This window comes from Panulirus ornatus, chromosome 11, assembly GCF_036320965.1.
Source record: "Panulirus ornatus isolate Po-2019 chromosome 11, ASM3632096v1, whole genome shotgun sequence".
NCBI classification, from domain to species: domain Eukaryota; kingdom Metazoa; phylum Arthropoda; class Malacostraca; order Decapoda; family Palinuridae; genus Panulirus; species Panulirus ornatus.
Window position 1 is genome coordinate 70,290,716 of NC_092234.1, and position 25,837 is coordinate 70,316,552.

The 25,837-nt window shown below is 41.7% G+C and overlaps 1 protein-coding gene across 1 annotated transcript in view; it reads left to right on the forward strand.

Moving 5' to 3' along the window:
- The window catches only part of elg1 (enhanced level of genomic instability 1), a 310,678-nt gene that overhangs the window by 94,279 nt on the left and 190,562 nt on the right, over window positions 1-25,837 (forward strand). Inside the window, 1 exon segment of the mRNA XM_071667249.1 lies at window positions 10,881-11,403. Coding sequence (XP_071523350.1) covers window positions 10,881-11,403 — 523 coding nt within the window.

Consider the following 25,837-nt stretch of genomic DNA (forward strand, 5'->3'; position numbering starts at 1 on the left):
ATGTATGTGGATGTAACCAAGATGTGAAAAAAGGAGAGATAGGTAGTATGTTTGAGGAAAGGAACCTGGATGTTTTGGCTCTGAGTGAAACGAAGCTCAAGGGTAAAGGGGAAGAGTGGTTTGGGAATGTCTGGGGAGTAAAGTCAGGGGTTAGTGAGAGGACAAGAGCAAGGGAAGGAGTAGCAATACTCCTGAAACAGGAGTTGTGGGAGTATGTGATAGAATGTAAGAAAGTAAATTCCTGATTAATATGGGTAAAACTGAAAGTTGATGGAGAGAGGTGGGTGATTATTGGTGCATATGCACCTGGGCATGAGAAGAAAGATCATGAGAGGCAAGTGTTTTGGGAGCAGCTGAATGAGTGTGTTATTGGTTTTGATGCACGAGACCGGGTTATAGTGATGGGTGATTTGAATGCAAAGGTGAGTAATGTGGCAGTTGAGGGAATAATTGGTATACATGGGGTGTTCAGTGTTGTAAATGGAAATGGTGAAGAGCTTGTAGATTTATGTGCTGAAAAAGGACTGATGATTGGGAATACCTGGTTTAAAAAGCGAGATATACATAAGTATACTTATGTAAGTAGGAGAGATGGCCAGAGAGCGTTATTGGATTACGTGTTAATTGACAGGCGTGCGAAAGAGAGACTTTTGGATGTTAATGTGCTGAGAGGTGCAACTGGAGGGATGTCTGATCATTATCTTGTGGAGGCTAAGGTGAAGATTTGTATGGGTTTTCAGAAAAGAAGAGTGAATGTTGGGGTGAAGAGGGTGGTGAGAGTAAGTGAGCTTGGGAAGGAGACCTGTGTGAGGAAGTACCAGGAGAGACTGAGTACAGAATGGAAAAAGGTGAGAACAATGGAAGTAAGGGGAGTGGGGGAGGAATGGGATGTATTTAGGGAATCAGTGATGGATTGCGCAAAAGATGCTTGTGGCATGAGAAGAGTGGGAGGTGGGTTGATTAGAAAGGGTAGTGAGTGGTGGGATGAAGAAGTAAGAGTATTAGTGAAAGAGAAGAGAGAGGCATTTGGACGATTTTTGCAGGGGAAAAATGCAATTGAGTGGGAGATGTATAAAAGAAAGAGACAGGAGGTCAAGAGAAAGGTGCAAGAGGTAAAAAAAAGGGCAAATTTGAGTTGGGGTGAGAGAGTATCATTAAATTTTAGGGAGAATAAAAAGATTTTCTGGAAGGAGGTAAATAAAGTGCGTAAGACAAGGGAGCAAATGGGAACTTCAGTAAAGGGCGCAAATGGGGAGGTGATAACAAGTAGTGGTGATGTGAGAAGGAGATGGAGTGAGTATTTTGAAGGTTTGTTGAATGTGTTTGATGATAGAGTGGCAGATATAGGGTGTTTTGGTCGAGGTGGTGTGCAAAGTGAGAGGGTTGGGGAGGGTGATTTGGTAAACAGAGAAGAGGTAGTGAAAGCTTTGCAGAAGATGAAAGCCGGCAAGGCAGCAGGTTTGGATGGTATTGCAGTGGAATTTATTAAAAAAGGGGGTGACTGTATTGTTGACTGGTTGGTAAGGTTATTTAATGTATGTATGACTCATGGTGAGGTGCCTGAGGATTGGCGGAATGCTTGCATAGTGCCATTGTACAAAGGCAAAGGGGATAAGAGTGAGTGCTCAAATTACAGAGGTATAAGTTTGTTGAGTGTTCCTGGTAAATTATATGGGAGGGTATTGATTGAGAGGGTGAAGGCATGTACAGAGCATCAGATTGGGGAAGAGCAGTGTGGTTTCAGAAGTGGTAGAGGATGTGTGAATCAGGTGTTTGCTTTGAAGAATGTATGTGAGAAATACTTAGAAAAGCAAATGGATTTGTATGTAGCATTTATGGATCTGGAGAAGGCATATGATAAAGTTGATAGAGATGCTCTGTGGAAGGTATTAAGAATATATGGTGTGGGAGGAAAGTTGTTAGAAGCAGTGAAAAGTTTTTATCGAGGATGTAAGGCATGTGTACGTGTAGGAAGAGAGGAAAGTGATTGGTTCTCAGTGAATGTAGGTTTGCGGCAGGGGTGTGTGATGTCTCCATGGTTGTTTAATTTGTTTATGGATGGGGTTGTTAGGGAGGTAAATGCAAGAGTTTTGGAAAGAGGGGCAAGTATGAAGTCTATTGGGGATGAGAGAGCTTGGGAAGTGAGTCAGTTGTTGTTCGCTGATGATACAGCGCTGGTGGCTGATTCATGTGAGAAACTACAGAAGCTGGTGACTGAGTTTGGTAAAGTGTGTGGAAGAAGAAAGTTAAGAGTAAATGTGAATAAGAGCAAGGTTATTAGGTACAGTAGGGTTGAGGGTCAAGTCAATTGGGAGGTGAGTTTGAATGGAGAAAAACTGGAGGAAGTGAAGTGTTTTAGATATCTGGGAGTGGATCTGGCAGCGGATGGAACCATGGAAGCTGAAGTGGATCATAGGGTGAGGGAGGGGGCGAAAATTCTGGGGGCCTTGAAGAATGTGTGGAAGTCGAGAACATTATCTCGGAAAGCAAAAATGGGTATGTTTGAATGAATAGTGGTTCCAACAATGTTGTATGGTTGCGAGGCGTGGGCTATGGATAGAGTTGTGCGCAGGAGGATGGATGTGCTGGAAATGAGATGTTTGAGGACAATGTGTGGTGTGAGGTGGTTTGATCGAGTGAGTAACGTAAGGGTAAGAGAGATGTGTGGAAATAAAAAGAGCGTGGTTGAGAGAGCAGAAGAGGGTGTTTTGAAGTGGTTTGGGCACATGGAGAGGATGAGTGAGGAAAGATTGACCAAGAGGAAATATGTGTCGGAGGTGGAGGGAGCAAGGAGAAGAGGGAGACCAAATTGGAGGTGGAAAGATGGAGTGAGAAAGATTTTGTGTGATCGGGGCCTGAACATGCAGGAGGGTGAAAGGAGGGCAAGGAATAGAGTGAATTGGAGCGATGTGGTATACTGGGGTTGACGTGCTGTCAGTGGATTGAATCAAGGAATGTGAAGCGTCTGGGGTAAACCATGGAAAGCTGTGTAGGTATGTATATTTGCGTGTGTGGACGTATGTATATACATGTGTATGGGGGGGGGGGTTGGGCCATTTCTTTCGTCTGTTTCCTTGCGCTACCTCGCAAACGCGGGAGACAGCGACAAAGTATAAAAAAAAAAAATGTATATATATATATATATATATATATATATATATATATATATATATATATATATACATATATATATATATATATATATATATATATATATATATATATATATATATATATATATGGAGTGAGTATTTTGAAGGTTTGTTGAATGTGTTTGATGATAGAGTGGCAGATATAGGGTGTTTTGGTCGAGGTGGTGTGCAAAGTGAGAGGGTTAGGGAAAATGATTTGGTAAACAGAGAAGAGGTAGTGAAAGCTTTGCGGAAGATGAAAGCCGGCAAGGCAGCAGGTTTGGATGGTATTGCAGTGGAATTTATTAAAAAAGGGGGTGACTGTATTGTTGACTGGTTGGTAAGGTTATTTAATGTATGTATGACTCATGGTGAGGTGCCTGAGGATTGGCGGAATGCGTGCATAGTGCCATTGTACAAAGGCAAAGGGGATAAGAGTGAGTGCTCAAATTACAGAGGTATAAGTTTGTTGAGTATTCCTGGTAAATTATATGGGAGGGTATTGATTGAGAGGGTGAGGGCATGTACAGAGCATCAGATTGGGGAAGAGCAGTGTGGTTTCAGAAGTGGTAAAGGATGTGTGGATCAGGTGTTTGCTTTGAAGAAATACTTAGAAAAGCAAATGGATTTGTATGTAGCATTTATGGATCTGGAGAAGGCATATGATAGAGTTGATAGAGATGCTCTGTGGAAGGTATTAAGAATATATGGTGTGGGAGGAAAGTTGTTAGAAGCAGTGAAAAGTTTTTATCGAGGATGTAAGGCATGTGTACGTGTAGGAAGAGAGGAAAGTGATTGGTTCTCAGTGAATGTAGGTTTGCGGCAGGGGTGTGTGATGTCTCCATGGTTGTTTAATTTGTTTATGGATGGGGTTGTTAGGGAGGTAAATGCAAGAGTTTTGGAAAGAGGGGCAAGTATGAAGTCTGTTGGGGATGAGAGAGCTTGGGAAGTGAGTCAGTTGTTGTTCGCTGATGATACAGCGCTGGTGGCTGATTCATGTGAGAAACTGCAGAAGCTGGTGACTGAGTTTGGTAAAGTGTGTGGAAGAAGAAAGTTAAGAGTAAATGTGAATAAGAGCAAGGTTATTAGGTACAGTAGGGTTGAGGGTCAAGTCAATTGGGAGGTGAGTTTGAATGGAGAAAAACTGGAGGAAGTGAAGTGTTTTAGATATCTGGGAGTGGATCTGGCAGTGGATGGAACCATGGAAGCGGAAGTGGATCATAGGGTGAGGGAGGGGGCGAAAATTCTGGGGGCCTTGAAGAATGTGTGGAAGTCGAGAACATTATCTCGGAAAGCAAAAATGGGTATGTTTGAAGGAATAGTGGTTCCAACAATGTTGTATGGTTGCGAGGCGTGGGCTATGGATAGAGTTGTGCGCAGGAGGATGGATGTGCTGGAAATGAGATGTTTGAGGACAATGTGTGGTGTGAGGTGGTTTGATCGAGTGAGTAACGTAAGGGTAAGAGAGATGTGTGGAAATAAAAAGAGCGTGGTTGAGAGAGCAGAAGAGGGTGTTTTGAAGTGGTTTGGGCACATGGAGAGAATGAGTGAGGAAAGATTGACCAAGAGGATATATGTGTCGGAGGTGGAGGGAACGAGGAGAAGAGGGAGACCAAATTGGAGGTGGAAAGATGGAGTGAAAAAGATTTTGTGTGATCGGGGCCTGAACATGCAGGAGGGTGAAAGGAGGGCAAGGAATAGAGTGAATTGGAGCGATGTGGTATACTGGGGTTGACGTGCTGTCAGTGGATTGAATCAAGGCATGTGAAGCATCTGGGGTAAACCATGGAAAGCTGTGTAGGTATGTATATTTGCGTGTGTGGACATATGTATATACATGTGTATGGGGGGGGGGTTGGGCCATTTCTTTCGTCTGTTTCCTTGCGCTACCTCGCAAACGCGGGAGACAGCGAGAAAGTATAAAAAAAAAAAAAAAAAATATACATATATATATATGATACAGTGCTTGTGGCTGATTCATGTGAGAAACTGCAGAAGCTGGTGACTGAGTTTGGTAAAGTGTGTGAAAGAAGAAAGTTAAGAGTAAATGTGAATAAGAGCAAGGTTTTTAGGTACAGTAGGGTTGAGGGTCAAGTCAATTGGGAGGTAAGTTTGAATGGAGAAAAACTGGAGGAAGTAAAGTGTTTTAGATATCTGGGAGTGGATCTGGAAGCGGATGGAACCATGGAAGCAGAAGTGGATCATAGGGTGGGGGAGGGGGCGAAAATTCTGGGACCCTTGAAGAATGTATGGAAGTCGAGAGCATTATCTTGGAAAGCAAAAATGGGTATGTTTGAAGGAATAGTGGTTCCAACAATGTTGTATGGTTGCGAGGCGTGGGCTATGGATAGAGTTGTGCGCAGGAGGATGGATGTGCTGGAAATGAGATGTTTGAGGACAATGTGTGGTGTGAGGTGGTTTGATCGAGTAAGTAACGTAGGGGTAAGAGAGATGTGTGGAAATAAATAGAGCGTGGTTGAGAGAGCAGAAGAGGGTGTTTTGAAATGGTTTGGGCACATGGAGAGAATGAGTGAGGAAAGATTGACCAAGAGAATATATGTGTCAGAGGTGGAGGGAACGAGGAGAAGAGGGAGACCAAATTGGAGGTGGGAAGATGGAGTGAAAAAGATTTTGAGTGATCGGGGCCTGAACATGCAGGAGGGTGAAAGGCGGGCAAGGAATAGAGTGAATTGGATCGATGTGGTATACCGGGGTTGACGTGCTGTCAGTGGATTGAATCAGGGCACGTGAAGCGTCTGGGGTAAACCATGGAAAGCTGTGTAGGTATGTATATTTGCTTGTGTGGACGTATGTATATACATGTGTATGGGGGTGGGTTGGGCCATTTCTTTCGTCTGTTTCCTTGCGCTACCTCGCAAACGCGGGAGACAGCGACAAAGCATAGGGATCATAGGGTGGGGGAGGGGTCGAAAATTCTGGGAGCCTTGAAGAATGTGTGGAAGTCGAGAACATTATCTCGGAAAGCAAAAATGGGTATGTTTGAAGGAATAGTGGTTCCAACAATGTTGTATGGTTGCGAGGCGTGGGCTATGGATAGAGTTGTGCGCAGGAGGATGGATGTGCTGGAAATGAGATGTTTGAGGACAATGTGTGGTGTGAGGTGGTTTGATCGAGTAAGTAACGTAAGGGTAAGAGAGATGTGTGGAAATAAAAAGAGCGTGGTTGAGAGAGCAGAAGAGGGTGTTTTGAAATGGTTCGGGCACATGGAGAGAATGAGTGAGGAAAGATTGACCAAGAGAATATATGTGTCGGAGGTGGAGGGAACGAGGAGAAGAGGGAGACCAAATTGAAGGTGGAAAGATTGAGTGAAAAAGATTTTGTGTGATCGGGGCTTGAACATGCAGGAGGGTGAAAGGAGGGCAAGGAATAGAGTGAATTGGAGCGATATGGTATACCAGGGGTTGACGTGCTGTCAGTGGATTGAATCAAGGCATGTGAAGTGTCTGGGGTAAACCTTGGAAAGCTGTGTAGGTATGTATATTTGCGTGTGTGGACGTATGTATATACATGTGTATGGGGGTGGGTTGGGCCATTTCTTTCGTCTGTTTCCTTGCGCTACCTCGCAAACGCGGGAGACAGCGACAAAGCAAAAAAAAAAAAAAAAAATTTAGATGTTTTGGAAGGAGGTGAATAAAGTGCGTAAGACAAGGGAACAAATGGGAACATCAATGAAGGGGGCTAATGGGGAGATAATAACAAGTAGTGGTGATATGAGAAGGAGATGGAGTGAGTATTTTGAAGGTTTATTGAATGTGTCTGATGATAGAGTGGCAGATATAGGGTGTTTTGGTTGAGATGGTGTGCAAAGTGAGAGGGTTAGGGAGAATGATTTGGTAAACAGGGAAGAAGTAATAAAAGCTTAGCAGAAGATGAAAGCTGGCAAGGCAGTGGGTTTGGATGGTATTGCAGTGGAATTTATTAAAAAGCGGGTGACTGTATTGTTGACTGGTTGGTAAGGTTATTTAATGTATGTATGACTCATGGTGAGGTGCCTGAGGATTGGCGGAATGCTTGCATAGTGCCATTGTACAAAGGCAAAGGGGATAATTGTGAGTGCTCAAATTACAGAGGTATAAGTTTGTTGAGTATTCCTGGGAATTTATATGGGAGGGTATTGATTGAGGGGGTGAAAGCATGTACAGAGCATCGGATTGGGGAAGAGCAGTGTGGTTTCAGAAGTGGTAGAGGATGTGTGGATCAGGTGTTTGCTTTGAAGAATGTATGCGAGAAATACTTAGAAAAGTAAATGGATTTGTATGCAGCATGTATGGATCTGGAGAAGGCATATGATAGAGTTGATAGAGATGCTCTGTGGAAGGTATTAAGAATATATGGTGTGGGAGGCAAGTTGTAAGAAGCAGTGAAAAGTTTTTATCGAGGATGTAAGGCATGTGTACGTGATGTGTACATGTAGGAAGAGAGGAAAGTGATTGGTTCTCAGTGAATGTTGGTTTGTGGCAGGGGTGTGTGATGTCTCCATGGTTGTTTAATTTGTTTATGTATGGGGTTGTTAGGGAGGTAAATGCAAGTTTTGGAAAGGGGCAAGTATGCAGTCTGTTGTAGATGAGAGAGCTTGGGAAGTGAGTCAGTTGTTGTTTGCTGATGATACAGTGCTGGTGGCTGATTCGGGTGAGAAACTGCAGAAGCTGGTGACTGTGAAAGATGAAAGCTGAGAGTAAATGTGAATAAGAGAAAGGTTATTAGGTACAGTAGGGTTGAGGGTCAAGTCACTTGGGAGGTAAGTTTGAATGGAGAAAAACCGGAGGAAGTGAAGTGTTTTAGATATCGGGAGTGGATTTGGCAGTGGATGGAACCATGGAAGCGGAAGTGAAACATAGGGTGGTGGAGGGGGTGAAAGTTCTGGGAGTGTTGAAGAATGTGTGGAAGTCAAGAACGTTATCTTGGAAAGCAAAAATGGGTATGTTTGAAGGAATAGTCATTCCAACAATGATATATGGTTGCGAGGCATGGGCTATAGATGGAATTGTGTGGAGGAGGGTGAATGTCCTGGAAATGAGATGTTTGAGGACATTATGTGGTGTGAGGAGGTTTGATCGAGTAAGTAATGAAAGGTAAGAGAGATGTGTGGTATTAAAAAGAGTGTGGTTGAGAGAGTAGAAGAGTGTGTTTTGAAATGGTTTGGTCACATAGAGAGAATGAGTGAGGGAAGATTGACAAAGAGGATATATGTGTCAGAGGTGGAGGGAACAAGGAGAAGTGGGAGACCAAATTGGAGTTGGAAAGATGGAGTGAAAAAGATTTTGAGCGATCGGGGCCTGAACGTGCAGGAGGGTGAAAGGCATTCAAGGAATAGAGTGAATTGGAACTATATGGTATATCAGGGTGGACGTGCTGTCAATGGATTGATCCAGGGCATGTGAAGCGTCTGGGGTAAACCATGGAAAGTTTTGTGGGGCCTGGATGTGGAAAGGGAGCTGTGGTTTCAGTGCATTATACATGACAGCTAGAGACTGATTATGAATGAATGTGGCCTTTGTTCTCTTTTCCTAGCGCTACCTCGCGCACATGCGGGGGGAGGGGGTTGTTATTTCATGTGTGGCGGGGTGGCAATGGGAGTGAATAAGGCAGACAGTATGAATTATGTACATGTATATATATGTATATGTCTGCGTATGTATATATATGTATACATTGAGATGTATAGGTATGTATATGTGCGTGTGTGGACGTGTATGTATATACATGTGTATGTGAGTGGGTTGGGCCATTCTTTCGTCTGTTTCCTTGCGCTACCTTGCAAATGCGGGAGACAGCAACAAAGTATAATAAAAAATAAAGAATAAAAATGAGAATCCTGTTTTTGTGGTTATATCTGTTTAGCATTTGCCAAACCATAATCATTATCATCAGTGCCCCAGAGGCTATTACTGATTTGCTGAGACATATGTACCAAGTGCACATGCAGGAGCATTAGCATCATACCAACCCAATTCTGTGGGTAACTGACACTTTAGGATTTTTACCGAGTGTAGATTATATGTGCTTGTGACAAAAAGAATTTGTACATACACATAAAGCATAATAATAGGGTAAGAGAGATGTGTGGTGATAAAAAGAGTGTGCTTGAGAGAGCAGAAGAGGGTGTTTTGAAATGGTTTGGTCACATGGAGAGAATGAGTGAGGAAAGATTGACCAAGAGGATATATGTGTCAGAGGTGAAGGGAACGAGGGGAAGTGGGAGACCAAATTGGAGGTGGAAAGATGGAGTGAAAAAGATTTTGAGTGATCGGGGCCTAAACATGCAAGAGGGTGAAAGGCGTGCAAGGAAATAGAGTGAATTGGAACGATGTAGTATACCGGGGTCAACGTGCTGTCAATGGATTGAACCAGGGCATGTGAAGCGTCTGGGGTAAACCATGGTAAGTTCTGTGGATGTGGAAAAGGAGCTGTGGTTTTGGTGCATTATTACATGACAGCTAGAGACTGAGTGTGAACGAAAGTGGCCTTTTTTGTCTTTTCCAAGCGTTACCTCGCGCACATGAGGGGGGAGGGGGTTGTTATTTCGTGTGTGGCGGGGTGACGATGGGAATGAATGAAGGCAGACAGTATGAATTATGTACATGTGTATATATGTATAAGTCTGTGTGTGTATTTATATGTATACATTGAGCTGTATAGGTATGTATATTTGCGTGTGTGGACGTGTATGTATATGCATGTGTATGTGGGCGGGTTGGGCCATTCTTTCGTCTGTTTCCTTGCGCTACCTCGCTAACATGGGAGACAGCGACAAAGCAAAATAAATAAATAGAAAATACATAAAGCATGCCTTTCAGTTTGAATGAAGGTGGGAAAAGTCAGACCTTACAAATACATCTTTAATACTAACAGCATTGGCCTTTTAAGTATGTTAGCAATTGATTAGTATCTGTTCTTTCACTATTTATCTATCAGTCTATCTACTATATCTTTGATGCCTGTTCCCAACTGGAATTGTCTCAAAGGGATGGCCACAACAATAGTCTCCAAAACTAGTGAACTCCTTTGCTGCTTCTTATCCTTGAGTGACTTAACATTAACGTGCTACTGGCAGATGGCAACTCTAGCACAGTGTTTGCAGAGGCTCCTACCTAGTACTCCTAGTGACTTCTCTTAAATGTTCCTGCACAGTATTCCTGCCCACTACTTTTATCTAATCAATTTCCTTCCCAATGCTCCTGCATAAATGTTCTTACCTACTATTTCTGTCTAGTGCTCATTTCATTTTGCCAAAAGGCAGGTTTAGGACATAGTGCTCATTGCAGGAAAATCTCGAGTTTTGAAGAGTGAACTGTGTGTTTTAAGTGTTGTCAAGTGTTATGTATGACAAGGGGAGATTGTTTGTGGACAGAATGCCAGTTCTCTACATGTGGGTGAGGCTGAAAGAAAAGACAGGTTGATTATGGACTAAGATATGGGAAGGATGGAGTATCATGTGGCAGAGCATACCTTTTTATCATACAGCTCTGATGGCAGTGCTCTATGGTTTAGTTATTTGAGTACTTTTGCCTCCCCAGCCATCAGTCACTCTTGTAAAATGTATTATGTAAGGCTTTACTGTCTACCAGATATACATTTCATTTTCCTGAATTCAAGAGACATTTATTGCATGAATTTATTGGGATGAAGCATATCACACCCAACAGTTCTCATGTTCATATACAGTTTTCTTTTTTCTTTTTAAATCTAGTAGTTATGCAACCATTTATATGTTATGTTTTTTTTCAGATTCCTCTTCTGAAGATGAATTGTGAGCATCTTTCTCTCAGAGCCTCACCAGGGAAGCACATTTTTCATAAAAACATTCTGTCATTACTGGACAATAGTAACTACAGTTCAAAAATGTTTCGGGTTCATACTCCAGTACTTGACGTGAATACTGTAGCATCACTCCTGGTATATATGAAGAAAATGAATCCATATTTTCCTGTATATGCTGTTTTCAAGTCCTACTTGGATATGAAAAAAGAAGCTGTTGAGTCTTATAAGAAGGAGTTGGAGAAGAAGGAAGAAAAAGTAATTGATTTGGAGGATGATGATGATGATATGAATGGAAAAAGAAAACGCAAGAGGAAGAGCAAAGCTTTATTAGTGAACAAAAATAAGCGATTAAAGCTCGGAGGAATTAAGAATAAGACTGAAGATAAAGTACAAAAACAATCTACTATTCCATTTTGGCAAGAGAAAACTCCACACACTTGGACTCAAGTTTTTGCTCCAAAGAGTTCTAATCAAGTCATAGGAAATGCAGGTATGATTAGTTTTATTATTAATGTTTTGCAGAAGAGAAATGGTATTTCTCTCTTTGTCTCTGTCTTTCACTCATTAATGCTATTTTGGGATGGAGTTTCTTGGTTGTTTTATTCTTCTTATATGATGTTCTTTCATTTCATTTTCATTTTTAACTTTGCTATTTTGGCATTGAGGCGTATTTCAGTGTTGGAAGATCAATCTGGCAAGAGCATTAGGGTGAAATGATTGTTTGTTCTATGAATGGCTATGCATATTAACCTACTTTATATCATACTTTATTCTACTAGCTCATTTGAACTCATATTAGGCAATTTGGATGGCACATGCTCTGGTATTTTAGAACAGTGTCCACAAAAAATCTTTTTCACCTCCATATATTTTCAAAGGCAATAAACAGCTAAGGTTTATTGTAGGTACAAATATGTGACTCTCTCAGGATGAGGTCATCATAATATGGTCGCTGAGAATGATGTTTGTAACGGTGTGAGCACCAGCAACCTGCTTGAGGCCTCAGTCCCTCAAACTATATTTAGAGGAGGATGTTCTTTCTTTACTCTAGGCTGCCACTTTATTTCAGGAATTTCTCTTCTAGGCACTATTTCTTCAACCTGTGCTTCAAGTTGGTTGGCTCTTACTTCTAACAAAGTGAAAGTCCAAATTCTCTTTTGGAAACAAGAAAATGTAGGTACATTGAGGTTCTTAGGTGCACTGGGTGCTCATAATACATGATCAGGCAGCTGTTTACCAGTGCTCATGGCCTGCTTGACAGTGTCATCCCACCACCAAAACCTATCCCTAATTGCTCAGTAAAGACTTCTAGATCTATGGATAACCTCCTAAGATAAAGATTATGAAAGCAACCCTTAATTTCAGCCTCCATACTCAAGAAAAGGCATCCAAAACTTCAAGGAAGCATATCTCATTGAACCATTCATCATCACCTGCAAAAGTACCTTCACATTCCTTCCTGCAATCCAGCTGCCAAACCTCTGCTTATGAAGGAAATGAAATGGAAATGACTTTCATTTGCAGAGTAATACAAGGACTGGAGTGAATAATAGCAGAGTAAGGTGATGTTTTCAGATGAAAGTCCCTTTAGGTATGTGCAGTCGAGGCAGGAGAAGGTGAAGGGGCCTGAGATTGTCCGCCAATATGACTGTCAATTTGCAGTGAAAATGGTGAAACACCCAGATATTGTAAAGATCAGGGCTAGCTTTAGAGGTGCAATGGGTAGGGAAGGGTTACACTTCTACCTAAGAACACTGCAATTAATACAGAGTAATACATTAGAGATTTGTAAATACTGAATGGAGAGCAGTACATTAAAGTTCTAGAGGACCATCTGCATCCTTTTTATGAGGTTCATAGGTGTGATCACTTTATGCAGTACAGTGCCCTCTGCCTTTAAGGCTAGAAAGGTACCTTGACGAATTGGTTATCAGAGAAAAAACCACTGAAGTGACCTGGGAAGGGGAACTCCCCAGACCTTAACCCAATCGAGAACAGTTGGAACCAGATGAAAGTCAAGCTTTTTTCCTGCAACACTTCATTCAGATCAAGAGCCTGTTGACCCAAAACGGGGGCTTAGAATACTTAGGAGCTTTACCAGTTCCATGCCTAGATGTGTGTAGATGGTAATCAAAGCCAAAGGAGAGATGACAGAGTTCTTAAATGTAAGTGCAACCATGCCTTTGAAAATATATAGGGGTGAAAGAGTTTTTTAGACGCTGTATTTTGGCTAATATAATGTTTTTATTGTGCTAAAAAGATGGAATTTTACCTAGCTCCCACTGGCCTTTGGTTAAGATTATTCAGTTTGTAATCGATAAGATGATGCGGTGAATTTCTATTTCTCATGTTGTTCTACATATTTCTTTTAGAATGTTGGTATCTATTGTATTTATTGATAATCAAATACATATTTAGAAAAAGTATAAGAGAAAAAAAGTTGAAGATGCAATTCTTAGCTAGCTTCTGCAGGCCTTCATATCAAAATATTCAACTGATAATGGATGAAATAATTTGGAAAATTGTATGTTTCACTTATTGTTCTGTACAGGTTTCTTCAGAATGTTCTTAACAAATGCATAAATTAATAATCATCCATATTTGGGTGGGAGAAGTAAGAGAAAATAGGACACAGAAATATCACACACCTCCCACTGACTTTTTTCTTAAAAACATTTAACTTATAAGCAATACAGTGATATGTTAAATTATATTTTTCATTAATGTTTTGTCACAGTTCTATTCTAAGGGTTCTTACCTAATGTATGAATGAATAGTGATCTACATATTTTGAATAATATGATGAGAGAAAATGGAATTCTTACATAGCTCCTGCTGGCCTTTATGTCAGAACATTCTACATGTAATTGATAAGGTGATATGTTAAATTGTACGTATTTATGTATTTTTTTATAACTGAACCCTATGTAGGACATCTAGAAAGATCCTTCAGACCTTATTTGCTTCTTTCCTCCTTTTTTTTCAATGTTGGAGGCTCCAGTCACAGACAAAAGTCCACATGTTAGGCTGGGCCTGAATTGAAGTATAGAGAGGGTAATGAATGGGAAAAAGAAGAGACAAGGGAAAGTATTTACAAATTTTAGAGGAAGTGAAAAAACCTGTCTTTTGATATGTGCCACATCAAAGTTATTGGGAAAGACATGTGAGGGTAGGTAGAGAGGTTCAAACCTTGAAGGTGTAGGGAAAGAGACAGTTATCAATTTAGTCCATCTTTAAATTGCCAACAGCCACACAGTAATTGTGTGATGCACCAGTTTTCCAAGTATTGTGTGGTCTAGCTAGTGGTTGGGAGCAAAAACTGAGGTAATACCTATAGAAGAGGGTAAATGGGCCACTGTTGCAGCATATGTTAAGTGGGTTTGAAGTTAGCCTGGAAGAGTATAAGTTGGACCACTTTCAACTTGACTTGTCAAGTATGGATGCAGAGCTAGAACTGCCCCGGATGTGAGAGCAGTATTCCATACAAGGACAAAACAGTGTTTTGAATAAATGGAGCAACTGTTCAGAGGAAAAGAAATTTTGACGTCAAAACAGCAGAAACAGTTTCTTAAAGGCAGGCTTAGCTATTTCTGTAATGTGGGTGTCCAAGAAAGAGTGGATGGTGCAGTAATGCCAAATATGTTTATTGAGCTAAGGGGTGGAATTACAGAACCATCAAAGGAGAGAGGAAAGGCGTGAGGAATGTTTGATAAAGAGATGTGTAGAAAGGGGGTTTTTGAGGCTGTAAACTTAACCAGGTTAGTCTTCCTCACTAGATATCCTGTCCAGGTCTGAGTTTATTGAGGAAGTTGTGTCAAGACCAGATGCAGATTGAGTGTGAGAAGGAGCAGAAATGAAAGATTTGGAGGAATGCAGTGTTGAGTCATCAGCATTTGAGTGCATGTGGTTATTTGTGGAAGTTAGGAAATCATTTATAAAAAGGATAAAAAGTGTAAGGGACTGAATAGAACCTAGGGGGACACCACTGTTGTTGGAGAAAGGGGAGGAGGCTGATCCATCAACAACTATGGAGATAGAGCAGCCAGAGAGGAAGTTAGTTATAAGGATACAAAGTGAGGGAGGGGAGCTTACAGATGAGACCCTGATGCCACACCATATCAGAAGCTTTGGATATGTCTAGGGCAGCTACAAAGGATTTCCAAAAATCTTTCAGGGATGATGACCAGATATTTGTAAGATAGAAAAGAATATCTGATCACTATCTTGTGGAGGCGAAGGTGAAGATTTGTAGAGGTTTTCAGGAAAGAAGAGAGAATGTTGGGGAGAAGAGAGTGGTGGATGTAAGTGAGCTTGGAAAGGAGACTTGTGTGAGGAAGTACCAGGAGAGATTGAGTGCAGAATGGCAAAAGGTGAGAGCAAATGACGTAAGGGGAGTTGGGGAGGAATGGGATGTATTTAGGGAAGCAGTAATGGCTTGTGCAAAAGATGCTTGTGGCATGAGAAAGGTAGGAGGTGGGCAGATTGGAAAGGGTGGTGAGTGGTGAGAAGAAGAAGTAAGATTGTTAGTGAAAGAGAAGAGAGGGGCGTTTGGATGATTTTTGCAGGGAGGTAGTGCAAATTACTGGGAGATGTATAAAAGAATGCAGCATGAGGTCAAGAGAAAGGTGCAATAGGTGAAAAAGAGGGCAAATGAGAGTTAGGGTGAGGGAGTATCATTAGATTTTAGGGAGAATAAAAAGATGTTTTGGAAGGAAGTAGATAAGGTGAGTAAGACAAGAGAACAAATGGTAACGTTGGTGAAGGGGACTAATGGGGAGGTAATAACAAGTAGTGATGAAGTGAGGAGATAGAGTGAGTATTTTGAAGATTTGTTGAATGTGTTTGATGATAAGAGTGGCAGATATAGGGTGTTTTGGTCGGGGTGGTGTGTGAAGTTTGAGGTTCAGGAAGAATGATTTGGTAAACAGAGGAGAGGTAGTGAAAGCTTTGTGAAAGATGAAAGCTGGCAAGGCGGCAGGATTGGATGGTATTGCAGTGGAATTTATTAAAAAAAGGGGGTGACTATGTTGCTGATTTGGTTGGTAAGGATATTCAATGTATGTATAGATCATGATGAAGTGCCTGAGGATTGGCAGAATGCATGCTCAAAGGCAAAGAGGATAAAGGAGAGTGTTCAAATTTCAGAGGCATAAGTTTGTTGAGTATTTCTGGGAAATTCTATCGGAGGGTATTGATTGAGAGGGTTAAGGTATGTACAGAGCATCAGATTGGGGAAGAGCAGTGTGGTTTCAGAAGTGGTAGAGGATGTGTAGATCAGGTGTTTGCTTTGAAGAATGTATGTGAGAAATACTTAGAAAAACAGATGGATTTGTATGTAGCATTTATGGATCTGGAAAAGGCATATAATAGGGTTGCTAGAGATACTTTGTGGAAGGTTTTAAGAGTATATGGTGTGGGAGGTAAGTTGCTAGAAGCAGTGAAAAGTTTTTATCGAGGATGTAAGGCATGTGCATGAGTAGGAAGAGAGGAAAGTGATTGGTTCCCAATGAATGTTGGTTTGCGGCAGGGGTGTGTGATGTCTCCATGGTTGTTTGATTTGTTTATGGACAGGGTGGTTAGGGAGGTGAATGCAAAAGTCTTGGAGAGAGGGGCAAGCATGCAGTCTGTTGTGGATGAGAGGGCTTGGGAAGTGAGTCATTTGTTGTTTGCTGTTGATACAGCACTGTTGGCTGATTCGAGTAAGAAACTGCAGAAGTTGGTGACCGAGTTTGGTAAAGTGTGTGAAAGAGAAAGTTGAGAGTAAATGTGAATAAGAGCAAGGTTGTTAGGTTCAGTAGGGATGAGGGACAAGTTAATTGGGAGGTTAATTTGAATGGAGAAAAACTGGAGGAAGCGAAGTGTTTTAGATATCTAGGAGTGGACTTAGCAGCAGATGGAACCTTGGAAGTGGAAGTGAGTCACGGTTGGGGAGGGGGGTGAAGGTTTTGGGAGCATTGCAGAATGTATGAAAGACGAGAACATTACCTCAGAGAGCAAAAATGGGTATGTTTGAAGAAATAGTGGTTCCAACAATGTTGTATGGTTGCGAGGCATGGGCTATATATATAGATGGGGTTGTGTGGAGGAGGGTGAATGTGTTGGAATGAAATGTTTGAGGACAATATGTGGTGTGAGGTGGTTTGATTGAGTAAGTAATGAAAGGGTAAGAGAGATGTGTTAATAAAAAGAGTGTGGTTAAGGGTGTTAAAATGGTTTGGTCACATGGACCTTGGTCACATGGAGAGAATAAGTGAGGAAAGACTGAGATAGAGGATATATGTGTCAGAGGTAAAGAGAACAAGGAGAAGCAGGAGACCAAATTGAAGGTGGAAGGATGGAGTGAAAAAGATTTTGAGTAATCGGGCCTGAACATACAGGAGGGTGAAAGACATCCAAGGGATAGTGTGAATTGGAACGATGTGGTATACCAGGGTTGTTGTGCTGTCAATGGATTGTGAAGCATCTGGGGTAAACCATGGAAAGGTCTGTGGGGCCTGGATGTGGAAAGGGAGGTGGGGTTTCAGTGCATTACACATGACAGCTAGAAACTAAGTGTGTATGAATGTGGACTTTTTTTATCTTTTCCTAGCGCTACCTTGCTGGAGGGGGGATGCTATTTCGTGTGTGTTGGGGTGGTGACAGAAGTGGATGAAGTCACCCAGTATGAATGTGTACATGTGTATATATGTATATGTCTCTTTATGGAATGAAAAAGATTCTGAGTGATCGGGGCCTGAACATGCAGGAGGGTGAAAGGCATGCAAGGAATAGAGTGAATTGGAACGATGTGGTATACGGGGGCCGACGTGCTGTCAGTGGATTGAACCAGGGCATGTGAAGCATCTGGGGTAAACCATAGAAAGTTTTGTAGGGCCTGGATGTGGAAAGGGAGCTGTGGTTTCGGTGCATTATACATGACAGCTAGAGACTGAATGTGAATGAATGTGGCCTTTGTTGTCTTTTCTTAACGCTACCTCGTGCACATTCCGGGGGAGGAGGTTGTCATTTCATGTGTGGCGGGGTGGCAACGGGAATGAATAAGGGCAGACTATGAATTATGTACATGTGTAGATATGTATAAGTCTGTGTGTGTATATATATGTATATGTCTGTGTATGTATATATATGTATATGTTGAGATGTATAGGTATTTATATGTGCGTGTGTGGATGTGTATGTATATACATGTGTATGTGGGTGGGTTGGGCCATTGTTTCGTCTGTTTCCTTGCGCTACCTCGCTAAAGCGGGAGACAGTGACAAAGTTTAATAAAAAGTAATGTATATGTTGGTATACGTTGAAATTTATATGTCTGTGTGTGGGCGTTTATGTATATACATGTGTATGTGGGTGTGTTGGGCCATTCCTCGTCTGTTTCCTTGTGCTACCTCGTGGGAGATGGCAATTAAGTATAATGAAATAAGAAAAGAATATCATGGACCATGGTGATCATAGAGAAGACTGTAAGGTTCAAGACATGTAAGGATATGGGAGTTAAGGAGGGATTCCAGGACTTTGGAAATGGTAGATGCCAAAGTAACAGGTCGATAGTTTGAGGAGTTAGAAAGTCACCCTTCAAAGGGATGGGATGTGCCAACGAGTCCTTCCAAGAAGAAAGAAGACTTCTGGTTTTTAAGCAGAAACAGAACAGACACATAAAGCACAGGTGCAAATTCAGAGGCACAGTCTTTCAGTACATGGGGGTGGATACCATCAGGAAGCTTCACTTGTGTCCTGACAGAGAAACACTTTTCTGACAGTATGAAAAGAGATTACATGGAGAGGTATAGGATTAATAAGAGGAGCATCAGGGGGTGAAGAAATGAGAGTCATCCAAGATGGAGTTAAAGGAGACCCAGGAACCAAAGAGAGTTGCTTATTGTATAGGAGAGACAGCTATAATGCTGTCAGAATGGAAAAATGAAGTAAAGCTAGAGCGACAGAAGTTGTTAGCAGTGCCTTAGGCCAAAGAGCAGAGAGACCTATCATTGGCGACAAGGAATTTTTCTTCATACTCAATGACTATATTTCTTAGATCCCTAAGTTCCTTTGTCCTCTCATGCCTCCTTTCTTGTAAATTGATATCTTACTTTCTGTAACTCTTCTTCTATTTGACTGTCTGTGTTGCCTTCTTTTGTTTTGGTACATACCAAACCATAGTCCAGCTTGAAAGAAACTTTTGTATAGTATTAGGCTTTGTTAGTGTTCATTGACAGGCTTGTCCTAGCTCTCCCATTTAATTTCTCTGCCTTCTTTAAGATCTTTATTTTATTTTCTTTCTTGGCCTAGGCATATGCGAATGGTCTTACCTTTGAATCCCCCAAAGTAAATCTAGTAACATTAATGGAGCTTCCTACCACAAAATAGTCTCAGTCATGAGAATTGAAATCTTTCACTGTCAAGTCAAAACAGCACTTTTATATGGCAAAATATAGCTATTCTTATTCACTTTCCTAGTGTTAGCCATTAACTTGTTTGAGAACTGGATCTCCTTGCTAAAATCACAGTAAAGATATTGGTAATGTGATGCCTTGTAAGATATGTAGATTTGTGGATGATACTAAGTTGGGAAATGAATCTACAACAGAACTACATGTCTGCAACTTAAGACTGATGAAGAGAATACGATAGACTGGGTTAACAGGTGGCAAATTGATTTTGATATTGCTTAGTGCAAAGTTTTATATACTTATTTATTCATGTATTATACTTGATTGCCGTTTCCCACATCGGCAAGGTAGTACCAGGAAACAGATGAAGAACAACCCATCCACTCGTGTACGTGTATATATATGTAAACACCCATACATGTACATATGCATGCATATATATATTTGCATTTTGCATTGTCGCTGTCTCCCGCGTTAGCGAGGTAGCGCAAGGAAAGAGACGAAAGAATGGCCCAACCCACCCACACACACATGTATATACATACACATCCGCACACGCAAATATACATACCTATACATCTCAATGTATACATATATATACACACACAGACATATACATATAAACACATGTACATAATTCATACTGTCTGCCTTTATTTATTCCCATCGCCACCTCGCCACACATGGAATAACAACCCCCTCCCCCCTCATGTGTGCGAGGTAGTGCTAGGAAAGACAACAAAGACTCCATTCGTTCACACTCAATCTCTAGCTGTCATGTAATAATGCACCGAAACAACAGCTCCCTTTCCACATCCAGGCCCCACAGAACTTTCCATGGTTTACCCCAGACACTTCTAATGCCCTGGTTCAATCCATTGACAGCACGTCGACCCCGGTATACCACATCGTTCCAATTCACTCTATTCCTTGCATGCCTTTCACCCTCCTGCATATTCAGGCCCTGATCACTCAAAATCTTTTTCACTCATTCTTTCCACCTCCAATTTGGTCTCCCACTTCTCCTCGTTCCCTCCACCTCTGACACATATATCCTCTTGGTCAATCTTTCCTCACTCATTCTCTCCATGTGACCAAACCATTTCAAAACACCCTCTTCTGCTATCTCAACCAAACTCTTTTTATTACCACACATCTCTCTTACCCTTACATTACTTACTCGATCAAACCACCTCACACCACATATTGTCCTCAAACATCTCATTTCCAGCACATCCACCCTCCTGCGCACAACTCTATCCATAGCCCACGCCTCGCAACCATACAACATTGTTGGAACCACTTTTCCTTCAAACATACCCATTTTTGCTTTCCGAGATAATGTTCTCGACTTCCAAACATTCTTCAAGGCTCCCAGAATTTTCGCCCCCTCCCCCACCCTATGATTCACTTCCGCTTCCATGGTTCCATCCGCTGACAATCCACTCCCATATATCTAAAACACTTTACTTCCTACAGTTTTTCTCCATTCAAACTTGCCTCCTAATTGACTTGACCCTCAACCCTACTGTACCTAATAACCTTCCTCTTATTCACATTTACTCTCAACTTTCTTCTTTCACACACTTTACCAAACTCAGTCACCAGCTTCTGCAGTTTCTCACATGAATCAGCCACCAGTGCTGTATCATCAGCGAACAACAACTGACTCACTTCCCAAGCTCTCTCATCCACAACAGACTGCATACTTGCCCCTCTTTCCAAAACTCTTGCATTCACCTCCCTAACAATCCCTTCCATAAACAAATTAAACAGCCATGGAGACATCACACACCCCTGCCGCAAACCTACATTCACTGAGACCCAATCACTTTCCTCTCTTCCTACATGTACACATGCCTTACATCCTCGATAAAAACTTTTCACTGCTTCTAACAACTTGCCTCCCATGCCTTATATTCTTAATACCTTCCACAGAGCATCTCTATCAACTTTATCATATGCCTTCTCCAGATCCATAAATGCTACATACAAATCCATTTGCTTTTCTAAGTATTTCTCACGTACATTCTTCAAAGCAAACACCTGATCCACGCAACCTCTACCACTTCTGAAACCACACTGCTCTTCCCCAATCTGATGCTCTATACATGCCTTCACCCTCTCAATCAATACCCTCCCATATAATTTACCAGGAATACTCAACAAACTTATACCTCTGTAATTTGAGCACTCACTCTTCTCCCCTTTGCCTTTGTACTATGCAAGCATTCCTCCAATCCTCAGGCACCTCTCCATGAATCATACATGCATTAGATAACCTTACCAACCAGTCAACAATACAGTCACCCCCTTTTTTAATAAATTCCACTGCAATACCATCCAAGCCTGCTGCCTTGCCAGCTTTCATCTTCCGCAAAGCTTTCACTACCTCTTCTCTGTTTACCAAATCATTTTCCCTAACCCTCTCACTTTGCACACCACCTCGACCAAAACACCGTATATCTGCCACTCTATCATCAAACACATTCAGCATACCTTCAAAATACCCACTCCATCTCCTTCTCACATCACCACTACTTGTTATCACCTCCCCATTAGCCCCCTTCACAGAAGTTCCCATTTGCTCCCTTGTCTTGCGCACTTTATTTACCTCTTTCCAGAACACCTTTTTATTCTCCCTAAAATTTAATGATACTCTCTCACCCCAACTCTCATTTGCCCTCTTTTTTGCCTCTTGCACCTTTCTTTTGACCTCCTGCCTCTTTCTTTTATACATCTCCCACTCACTTGCACCTTTTCCCTGCAAGAATCATCCAAATGCCTCTCTCTTCTCTTTCACTAATAATCTTACTTCTTCATCCCACCACTCACTACCCTTTCTAATCAACCCACCTCCCACGCTTCTCATGCCACAAGCATCTTTTGGACAAGCCATTACTGCTTCCCTAAATACATCCCATTCCTCCCCCACTCCCCTTACCTCCTTTGTTCTCACCTTTTTCCATTCTGTACTCAGTCTCCCCTGGTACTTCCTCAAACAAGTCTCCTTCCCAAGCTCACTTACTCTCACCACTTTCTTCACCTCAACATTCTCTCATCTTTTCTGAAAACCCCTACAAATCTTCACCTTCACCTACACAAGATAATGATCAGACATCCCTCCAGTTGCACCTCTCAGCACATTAACATCCAAACGTCTCTCTTTCACGCGCCTATGAATTAGCACTTAATCCAATAACGCTCTTTGGCCATCTCTCCTACTTACATACGTATACTTATGTATATCTTGCTTTTTAAACCAGGTATTCCCAATCACCAGTCCTTTTTCAGCACATAGATCTATGAGCTCTTCACCATTTCCATTTACAACACTGAACACCCCAAGTATACCAATTATTCCTTCAACTGCCACATTACTCACCTTTGAATTCAAATCACCCATCACTATAACCTGGTCTTGTGCATCAAAACCGCTAACACACTCATTCAGCTGCTCCCAAAACACTTGCCTCTCATGATCTTTCTTCTCATGCCCAGGTGCATATGCACCAATAATCACCCATCTCTCTCCATCAACTTTCAGTTTTACCCATATCAATCTAGAATTTACTTGTTTACACTCTATCACATACTCCCACCACTCCTGTTTCAGGAGTAGTGCTACTCCTTCCCTTGCTCTTGTCCTCTCACTAACCCCTGACTTACTCCCAAGACATTCCCAAACCACTCTTCCCCTTTACCCTTGAGCTTTGTTTCACTAGAGCCAAAACATCCAGGTTCCTTTCCTCAAACATTCTACCTATCTCTCCTTTTTTCTCATCTTGGTTACATCCACAGACATTTAGACACCCCAATCTGAGCCTTCGAGGGGGATGAGCACTCCCCGCATGACTCCTTCTTCTGTTTCCCCTTTTAGAAAGTTGAAATACAAGGAGGGGAGGGTTTCTAGCCCCCCCGCTCCCGTCCCCTTTAGTCGCCTTCTAGGACACGTTAGGAATGCGTGGGAAGTATTCTTTCTCCCCTATTTTTATTTTACTTTGTTGCTATCTCCCATGTTAGCGAGGTAGCGCAAGGAAACAGACGAAAGAATGGCCCAACCCACCCACATACACATGTATATACAGACACGTCACACACACGCACATATACATACCTATACATCTGAACGTATATATATATATATATATATATATATATATATATATATATATATATATATATATATATATATATATATTATTATTATTATTATTTTGCTTTGTCGCTGTCTCCCGCGTTTGTGAGGTAGCGCAAGGAAACAGACGAAAGAAATGGCCAAACCCACCCCCATACACAATGTATACACACACACGTCCACACACGCAAATATACATACCTATACATCTCAATGTACACATATATATACATACACAGACACAATACATATATAGCTGGTGACTGAGTTTGGTAAAGTGTGTGGAGGAAGAAAGTTAAGAGTAAATGTGAATAAGAGCAAGGTTATTAGGTACAGTAGGGTTGAGGGTCAAGTCAATTGGGAGGTGAGTTTGAATGGAGAAAAACTGGAGGAAGTGAAGTGTTTTAGATATCTGGGAGTGGATCTGGCAGCGGATGGAAGCGGAAGTGGATCATATCGTGGGGGAGGGGCTGAAAATTCTGGGGGCCTTGAAGAATGTGTGGAAGTCGAGAACATTATCTCGGAAAGCAAAAATGGGTATGTTTGAAGGAATAGTGGTTCCAACAATGTTGTATGGTTGCGAGGCGTGGGCTATGGATAGAGTTGTGCGCAGGAGGATGGATGTGCTGGAAATGAGATGTTTGAGGACAATGTGTGGTGTGAGGTGGTTTGATCGAGTGAGTAAAGTAAGGGTAAGAGAGATGTGTGGAAATAAAAAGAGCGTGGTTGAGAGAGCAGAAGAGGGTGTTTTGAAGTGGTTTGGGCACATGGAGAGGATGAGTGAGGAAAGATTGACCAAGAGGATATATGTGTCGGAGGTGGAGGGAACAAGGAGAAGAGGGAGACCAAATTGGAGGTGGAAAGATGGAGTGAAAAAGATTTTGTGTGATCGGGGCCTGAACATGCAGGAGGGTGAAAGGAGGGCAAGGAATAGAGTGAATTGGAGCGATGTGGTATACCGGGGTTGACGTGCTGTCAGTGGATTGAATCAAGGCATGTGAAGCGTCTGGGGTAAGCCATGGAAAGCTGTGTAGGTATGTATATTTGCGTGTGTGGACGTATGTATATACATGTGTATGGAGGGGGGGTTGGGCCATTTCTTTCGTCTGTTTCCTTGCGCTACCTCGCAAACGCGGGAGACAGCGACAAAGTATAAAAAAAAAAAAAAAAAAAAATATATATATATATATATATATATATATATATATATATATTTTTTTTTATATATATATATATATATATAAGTATACGTATGTAAGTAGGAGAGATGGCCAGAGAGCGTTATTGGATTACGTGTTAATTGACAGGCGTGCGAAAGAGAGACTTTTGGATGTTAATGTGCTGAGAGGTGCAACTGGAGGGATCTCTGATCATTATCTTGTGGAGGCTAAGGTGAAGATTTGTATGGGTTTTCAGAAAAAAAGAATGAATGTTGGGGTGAAGAGGGTGGTGAGAGTAAGTGAGCTTGGGAAGGAGACTTGTGTGAGGAAGTACCAGGAGAGACTGAGTACAGAATGGAAAAAGGTGAGAACAATGGAAGTAAGGGGAGTGGGGGAGGAATGGGATGTATTTAGGGAATCAGTGATGGATTGCACAAAAGATGCTTGTGGCATGAGAAGAGTGGGAGGTGGGTTGATTAGAAAGGGTAGTGAGTGGTGGGATGAAGAAGTAAGATTATTAGTGAAAGAGAAGAGAGAGGCATTTGGATGATTTTTGCAGGGAAAAAATGCAATTGAGTGGGAGATGTATAAAAGAAAGAGACAGGAGGTCAAGAGAAAGGTGCAAGATGTGAAAAATAGGGCAAATGAGAGTTGGGGTGAGAGAGTATCATTAAATTTTAGGGAGAATAAAAAGATGTTCTGGAAGGAGTAAAATAAAGTGCGTAAGACAAGGGAGCAAATGGGAACTTCAGTGAAGGTCGGAAATGGGGAGGTGATAACAAGTAGTGGTGATGTGAGAAGGAGATGGAGTGAGTATTTTGAAGGTTTGTTGAATGTGTTTGATGATAGAGTGGCAGTTATAGGGTGTTTTGGTCGAGGTGGTGTGCAAAGTGAGAGGGTTAGGGAAAATGATTTGGTAAACAGAGAGGAGGTAGTAAAAGCTTTGCGGAAGATGAAAGCCAGCAAGGCAGCAGGTTTGGATGGTATTGCAGTGGAATTTATTAAAAAAGGGGGTGACTGTATTATTGACTGGTTGGTAAGGTTATTTAATGTATGTATGACTCATAGTGAGGTGCCTGAGGATTGGCGGAATGCGTGCATAGTGCCATTGTACAAAGGCAAAGGGGATAAGAGTGAGTGCTCAAATTACAGAGGTATAAGTTTGTTGAGTATTCCTGGTAAATTATATGGGAGGGTATTGATTGAGAGGGTGAAGGCATGTACAGAGCATCAGAT